This window comes from Corvus hawaiiensis, chromosome 7 (genome assembly GCF_020740725.1).
Source record: "Corvus hawaiiensis isolate bCorHaw1 chromosome 7, bCorHaw1.pri.cur, whole genome shotgun sequence".
NCBI classification, from domain to species: domain Eukaryota; kingdom Metazoa; phylum Chordata; class Aves; order Passeriformes; family Corvidae; genus Corvus; species Corvus hawaiiensis.
Window position 1 is genome coordinate 2,289,620 of NC_063219.1, and position 7,808 is coordinate 2,297,427.

Here is a 7,808-nt window from a genome sequence, read left to right on the forward strand (position 1 = left end):
GCGACAAGTACAGAGAGAAGACTGAAGGCGGATCTCCGTCTTGCACGCCAAACACACGCAGTTCTTTTTGACGACACGGGAATTCTGCTCATTACACAGAAAGAACGGGACTTCAAAGGGCTTTGATCATCGCCGCCCTCACAAACCGCGCGCCGCCCTCAGCCCCTCACGGCCCTTGGCCACGCCCCCGCCCGTGGCCACGCCCCCTCCCAGCTCCGCCCCCCGCGGTCCTCCAGGAGCACAGAGAGGCGGCCGGAAGGTGCTGGGGGGAGGGGGGGGGGGTTTGCTGGCGACGGAAGTGACGTCAGAGAGCGGGCGCCTGATGCGGGCGGGCGGCGCCGTGAGGGGAAGATGCCGGTGGCGGTGATGGCCGAGAGCTCCGTGAGCTTCAGGCGGCTCCTGGAGCAGTGCGAGACGCAGGAGCTGGAGGTGCCGCGGGGCGGGGGAGGCCTGCGTGTGCGCGTGTGAGGTGGGGAGGGTTGAGTGTTTGAACTTACCCCTTGGGCTCGCCAGAGAGCCCGTCAGAAACTCGCAGCCTGCAGATAAATGAGTATTTCCGTATAACTATTCCCGTCGTTTCAGAGGGAGTATGAGGGGGAAGTTTCTGTGTTTCCGTCTTTCTCGTGGCTGAGAAAAGGAAAATACTGATAAGGGAGGTGGAGCTCTGAGCCAGGCTTGGGGAATTACGCTTAGGTCGAGTTTTATTGTGGCAGCTCTCACCGGAAGCTTCCTCCGTGTTGTTTTACATTCTGTTGTTCGCTGGGTGCCCAAGCCTGGCTGCAGGCACTGTCAGGGAAATACGTGGCACTGCCGTGATGGTAAAAGCCCTGCCCAGGTGATATCCACGCATTTCCAGCGCTTTTCTAAACGTGGAGCTCCTGCATCCCACTGCAGTGATGCAAAAGCGGGGCAAACTGTGACTTTTCCTCTTCGTGAACTCCTGTGACCCTGATTTTAGGTATTGCTGCCTTAATTGGCTTCCTGTGAGTGCTTGCTGCCTTGCCTCTTGATAAAAGGCCTGAAGCCTTATCGGAAATCTTTCTAGCTTTTAAATTATTATGGACTTTCAAAACGTTACAGCTTTTCTATCTCTCGTTTGTTTCCTCCTTGTGCCATTTGTGAGCTCTGCTGGGAGTGTGGCCGGGGCCGAAGCTTAGCTTGGGGTTTTTTGGAGGGCCAGAGAAGCTTTACTGTGGTGCAGTGGCCTGAGCTGAAGGTAAATGAAGTCAGGGGTGATTTAATTTCATTTTCAAACCAGCTGCTTGTGAGGAGCTGCAAAGCCAGCAGCTGCCGCTCTCGTGAGCGTAAGAAAAGAGTAATGGAAGATGTAGCCTCGCTTTATTTAATTAAAAATTGCTCAGGCCTCTTCTGTGGTGTGGAAAAAAGAAGAAATCAGTCCCCTTGGAGGGTTCAGTTTACACAAAAGTTGGCTTCCTGCTGTGTTTTGTATCGCACCCCTCTTAAAATCTGTAACCCGAGAATCTGCGCTCGTTTTCAGGCCCCTGGAGGAATCGCCACACCCCTCGTGTATGGGCAGCTTCTGGCTTTGTACCTGTTGCACAATGACATGTGAGTGGCCTGTCTCAATCTGTGACACTGGCTTTGTCACCAGCACGGTAGGAGTGGGTCGTGTGATTAACAAAACGCTGTGTTTACAGAGAAATAATAATAATAACAACAGCATTCCCGGGATTAAGTCTCTTTCACCCCTTGATCTGACAGGAAAACTATTCTCCTTTGCTCGCTCTTCTGTTGAACTGTGGGGAAATTTAGGAATAAAGTTCCTTAAGTAGTGGAACTGGCTCCACTGGGAGGTGTTAAACATTTCAGTGTTTTGTTTTGTAGCTGTTCAGGGCTGCATTTGTTTTGGGTTGGATTTGAGGCTGCTCCCTGTGTTTAAATTCCAGCAGGGTAACTCTGGACTGTCCATGTTAAAAATGAGGGACACTGTTGGCTTGAAGGAGCTAGATCTGCAGGACTGCAGGGAATTTGGTCTTGGGGGTTATTCCGTGTCCCTGTGTGAACTTGGTGCACTAAACTTGGGGTTTTAGTGAGAAATTGCTTTCCCAATCTGATGTTAATTAATTAACAATTAATGAACTGTTTGTCATGTTCCGCCAGTCCAGTGTTGTCTGCTGGAGAGCAGCTCTGTTTTTCTACTTCAGTATCAAATATTCCTTCCTAGAAGGAATATTTTAAAGCACTGAGATTGTTCATTACAGCATCTGAACAAACCTTGTGGTGTCTCTTTGCAGCCTTTGGTGACTGAGAAGTATTTTTAACTTATATTTTTCTTCATTTTTTTAGGAATAACGCACGTTATCTCTGGAAAAGAATCCCTCCTGCTATCAAATCTGTAAGTACTGAGCCAAATTCAACTCAGAAACCTGCTGTGTTTGTTGCACAGCAATGTTCTCTGAAAATCTGGGGGTGGAAATGGGTTGATACATATGGTCAGTGTAGAGAATATTCTTCTGGATTAACACTTCGGGGGTTTTTTTGGTCACAACAGGCAAATGCCGAACTTGGTGCAGTTTGGTCAGTGGGCCAAAGGATCTGGCAGAGGGACTTCCCAGGAATCTACACAGCAATCAGTGCACATCAGTGGTCTGAGACTATCCAGCCAATCATGGAAGCACTCAGAGGTACAAACTGAGCTTGGGTGGGGAGCAGGGAATTGCCTGGAATTATTTCTGTCTGCTCCAACACAAGTAGACAAATGGTTAATTGTGAAAAATCAGAAGCGGTCAGGAAAACTGTTGCCAAGTCTTTGTATCAGGTGTAAATAAAAAGCTCATTACAAAACCTTGTAGCAACAAATAAATTGGCTTTAGTAGGATTTTGTTTCTGTATATTCTTTGACACTGGAATTTCATAAACCGTGTGCTTTGTTCTGTAAGAGCAAAACAGACCATTAATTACCACGTTTTATCAGACTTTTAACCAGTGATTCAGGGAACTTGGCTTGGCATTTCAAAACCTTGTAGCACTTACAAGAAGGTTTTTCTGTGAAATGTGACTTCAGGCAAATGTTTTCTGTCCTCTGTAATGGTAACATGCGAATTCTTGCTGCTAGAGGGCAGTGCAGACTGCTAAAAAGAGGTCTCCTGCAATAACAAATTCTCTGTAGCTTTAGAAACAACCGCTTTTTAGATGCCATTAATTGTTAACTAATCAGATGCAGAGCTTCCTAACGTGTTTTATGTACTGGTGGTAGAGCCCAGGATGCTGCCAGCTGCATTTGGAGGTTCAGTGTGGGCTCTGAGGGGTTTTGTCCTGGCAGAGAACAAGTTGTCGTCTCTTGCTGCTGACTGTGAACTGTGGGAAGGGAGGGGGAACTTCTGAAGTGCCCACTCAAGGCTGGTGGTGATTTTCCAAAGGTGATAGAATTGAGGAAATGTTCTCCGATTTCCCAGCCATGGAGATGAGTCTCTTGTGTCCTGTGTTTCTCTTTCCCTAGATGCAACCAGGAGACGAGCCTTTGGACTGGTTTCCCAGGCTTACACATCCATAGTTGCAGATGATTTTGCAGCCTTTGTTGGCCTTCCTGTAGAAGAAGCTGTGAAAGGTACTTGGCATTATTCCCTGAGTAATTTTTGTACTGATGATGAGATCAGAGAGCTCTAAGTGATGATCACTAAAAATGTACCTACGAATTCTGAATCTGGTAAGTGATTGGGCAGTGATTAGAGAAAAAAAATCTTGGTTCTGGATAGCGCTTTGATTTTTTTAAAGTTACTTGCCACTAGTTATCATTGCTTATTCTCTCCTTGTGTATCTTACAAATGCCCAAATGCCTTTCCAGGTGTGCTAGAACAGGGCTGGCAAGCAGACTTTGCAACTCGCATGGTGATGCCCAAAAAGCCAGGTAGGTGGAGCTGTTACTTCATCAAACATTCAGCATTTTCTAGGAATTAGCTGTTAAGTTTTTAATTACAGCTTTGCACAGGATCCTATTAGATATTTTTGGACACTCATGCTGCTTATAAATGCAGGGCCATGTATAACACGTGGGGAAGTACAACGTCTTGGGTTTGGTTTGGACTTACAAATAGTTTGGATTAAGATGCATCCTCACATACACTTGATTAAACAAAAGCAGACAGGATATGCTGTGATTGCTCCCTCTCTTCCTCCTCTGCTGCTGGCTCTGCCTCAGTGGAACACAAACTGGATGACCTCAAATGACATGGCTCAATATAATAAAGATGAGTAAAAAACAGGTCATCTTGAACCTGAGTTGTTTTTTTTTTCTTCAGGAGAATTAGAACTTCTTTTTAGGCAGGGATTTAGTGAATCTTTGTGTTCTGATGAGCTACAGTTGTTGGTATAATTTCCTTTGCTTTTAAAGTTTAAATCTTCTGGATTCTTCACTTTCATGGTGTTGATAACAGAATATCTGTTCCTGCAGAGCTTGGTCTGCAGAATACTTGGCGCTTTTTTTTTTTTCTTTTTTCTAAAGCTGTACCTGTGGCTGGCTGAGGCAAAAATAAATACTAAGCTATAAAAGCAGGGTGAAACAACTGCTCTTAAACTGCTCTGTGCAGCTCTGGCAGAAGGAGCCAAATTACAGCACATCCAAAAGGGCAAGATCTGCTAGACTCAGAAATGACACTGTTTGTACGGGCAGAGTTTGAGGGTGTTCAGAGCCCGTAAATAAACAGGTGCCAGGTGTTGAAATTTACCCGTAAGGCACAAAGCCAACCAGAGCCCTGAGATTTTTATATGATCAGGTGGGGTGTTTGTGGACTGGTTGCAACACATGCAGAGCTTAAAAAAACTGGGAATTACTTACATGTGGGTTTTTTCCAAAAGTGAGTGCGGGAACTACTGTGCAGGGAAAAGAAAGAGGCAGGAGGCTCTTTTGAAGCAACTACACCTTGGGTATTCTGCTTTTCAGTTATAAAGCAAGGTGTGATGAATAAACAGGTTCAATTTAATTACCTTTTGATCTGTGGTTTGCTGCATAGAACTGTTTAAAACTGTTCCACTGGCCTAATTTCTTACGGTTTTTTTTTTCCAGGTGTGCTGGAAGCTTCCTTTAACAGATTTATTCCTTCATCAGGTATTTTTGTTTATATATGTAATGGATTTAGCTAAACTTGCATTAGCAGTGTCACCAGCACCAGGAATTGAGTCCTAGAGAAGTTAATGTCCTCACTGGCCCCTCCAAATTTAAAAACAACAGCCCACCCCAATCAGGTGCTATGTAAACTTGCTTCTGCGTTTGTCTTCTCACTCCCTCATGGTTTAAGAAGTGCCTGAGATTCCTGAGGTTCCTACTTCTGAAGTCCTGTGTGTTCTGGTGGTCAGATCACCCACTAGATTTGTTTGGGGTCTTCAGAATGGCAGCTTGCAAGGGAAGGAGAAACCAGAGAGCTCCAGGAGCTTTTTTCTCAAGTCAGAATCCTGTCAGCCTTCATTATTCAGACTCCAGTGTGTGCAGAGAAATTCTGGAGGCTGCTGGCAAGTGCAACTTGTTGCAGCAGTTTTTGTGTAACTCTTGGACTACTGAATGGTGCAGATAACAGAAAAATTATGTCAACTGGAGCTGGAGGAGATACAGTTAAGATCTGCCCTCAGAAGGCTGTTGAAAGTCAGATGCATTTAAATTTTTTCCTTTACTGTTGTGATGGATGGTATTGGTGATGGATTTGCATTTTAAATTTCATTAATGATCCATTCATTTTATCTTTATAGAATCTGCTCCAGTCCCACCAATTCCCAATGAACAGCAGTTGGCCAGATTGACTGACTATGTGGCTTTCCTGGAAAATTGATCACCCTGCTCCCGTGTTCAGAACAACTTGGGAATCCTGTGTACTGATAAGTTTTAGATCTAAGGTTTATTTTATTCCGTATCTGTTAAACGTTGCAGCGTCCCCCACTCAAAAGTGTGAAGTATCCAGTGTATGTCAGCCCCATTCCTGTTTTGCCAAAGCCCAGCTAGCAGTGAAACAATCCCTTAACTCCTGCAATATTTATTCAGTAGGCACACAGCATACACAGCAGTATTACATAGTACTTTTTTGTTTGTTTTTGACTCAAAGCAGAGCCTTTTTCAGGTGTGTTAGAAATGGAGAAGAAACAATTCTCTGGTGAGTAGTGCAGTGCTTATCACAGACCTATTGCATGTTGAACTAGAGGACAGAGAGTGGAAGACTGCCATGCCTGTATCTACAGAGAGCAAATATTTTGATGAAAGTGAAAGAAAACAATTTTGCAGTAACTCTTGCAAGTATTTTTGTGGCATATTTATCATTGATTTTTTTTTTCTTGTTCTTTCTGGATTGTTAAATCTTCTTGTTCTGATACGAGAAATTTCACATCGGGTATTTTTATAGTAGAATAATTGTTTAACAAAGACAAATCGACACTTGGAGGAAGTATTTTGACTTTTGGAAGGTTTTTTTGAGTGACATAGGACACCAGATGTTTTCCTGGGTAACCCTACACCTTGAGACCTGTCATGTCTTGCTCTGTTTCAGTACACTGGGCCAGAATCAACAAGAAATAACAATTCTTACCTGTCTTTAAGCTTTCTGGGTTACTTTTGCAGTGACTGGAGAGGAATTTCAAGGTTGGAGTAGGAGCAGAGCCCAGCTGGGCGGAGGGCGATGCATTGTGCTGCAGTGTCAGTTTGAGGAATAATTCTCTCTGTCAGAGCACTGCTCTGTTAATCTTTGAGCTGAGAGTGGATTTTGGAAGCAAACATGAATTCTGTAGCCATTTGTGTTCCGTTGGTAAAAAGGCTGTGGAGTGGTGCTTTGAAGGGCAGTGCACATCTCCATTTACTTCTCCCCCGTCTCTGAAATCCTGTCCAGAGGCTCCACGGAAGCTGGCGAGTGTGCCCTTGTGCTGTGATTGGTATTCCAGTGTGCACTGCCTACTGTACATTCTCTTGGTGAGGGGCTGTTAGCAGGGAGGATTTACAAACTGTGCTCTGCTGCCTTGAGAGCTCCCTTGATATGTAAACACTTTCTCAAAATTATTATTTATTTGAAACCCACCTAAGACTTGGATTGCTAAATTTGTCTTCAGTGATATTAAAGAATATGTTTACACTGACCTTCTGCACTTGACTTTTTAAATTTTCTGCAGAATGCAGATCTGGTTTGGTGAGTTTTTTTAATGAATTCTTACTGGCCTAATTTGGATAGGGCTAGTTAAGGATTATTGCAATATTTTGTGCCTCGACAGCTTTGTGTGCAGCAATTGTATGGTGTTGTATTAAAAAAACCCACTGGTACCCTCCAGATGTCTTGAAATGTTCCTTGGTGTAAGGTATTTGAAGAGCTGAATGAAAATTTCCCTTCTGTGTTTGTATTGTGCATTTCTGCACCTGTTGGTAGCACAGAGCCCTGCTTGGAGAAATGAAAATTAGACATGATTAAAGGATTATTATGTACCCAATGAATGGTAATAGGAGAGGAGCAATGTGGACACTGGTAATCTGTGTCTGTCTCAAATCTAGTATCAAATCTGTGTCAAATACAGTAAGTTTGACTGCCCTGTTCTAACAAGTTGATAACTTTGGGATTTCTGGTCCGCTGTAAAATTGAAGCTGGCTTTTAGTTTTGGGTGACGCATTAACTCATACCTTGCCTTGAGTACTGTGTTCCCAGCCACACTTCTTGCCTTGTGCAGATTTGGAATCCAAGCTGTTTCACGTGGATTTCATTCTCATTGCCCTTATCCTGGTTTTTGGTTCACAAATACCTGTCTTCAGATGAGCAGCTTTGTGCTTCCCTATACAGAGCCCTACCTTGGGAAACACTGTGTGAATTATATCCTAAAGTGACATCCTC

The 7,808-nt window shown here is 44.1% G+C and overlaps 1 protein-coding gene across 1 annotated transcript; it reads left to right on the top strand.

The window, feature by feature from the left end:
• The first annotated feature begins 294 nt into the window (after nt 1–294).
• COPS8 (COP9 signalosome subunit 8) lies at nt 295–7,256 on the top strand. Its single transcript, XM_048309803.1, has 8 exons — nt 295–429; nt 1,499–1,569; nt 2,308–2,356; nt 2,513–2,645; nt 3,461–3,568; nt 3,806–3,868; nt 5,024–5,065; nt 5,701–7,256. Exons 1-8 carry the CDS (start codon nt 352–354, stop codon nt 5,778–5,780), a joined length of 624 nt encoding a protein of 207 aa, XP_048165760.1. The 5' UTR covers nt 295–351; the 3' UTR covers nt 5,781–7,256.
• The last annotated feature ends 552 nt before the right edge of the window (nt 7,257–7,808 follow it).

What these genes read in the sequence shown, in the direction of transcription:
- COPS8 (XM_048309803.1), top strand. Translation starts at nt 352, where the DNA reads ATGCCGGTGGCGGTGATGGCCGAGAGCTCCGTGAGCTTCAGGCGGCTC. An exon ending in GCGAGACGCAGGAGCTGGAG is followed by an intron (nt 430 to 1,498) that starts GTGCCGCGGGGC and finishes GCTCGTTTTCAG; the next exon opens with GCCCCTGGAGGAATCGCCAC. An exon ending in GGTGATGCCCAAAAAGCCAG is followed by an intron (nt 3,869 to 5,023) that starts GTAGGTGGAGCT and finishes TTTTTTTTCCAG; the next exon opens with GTGTGCTGGAAGCTTCCTTT.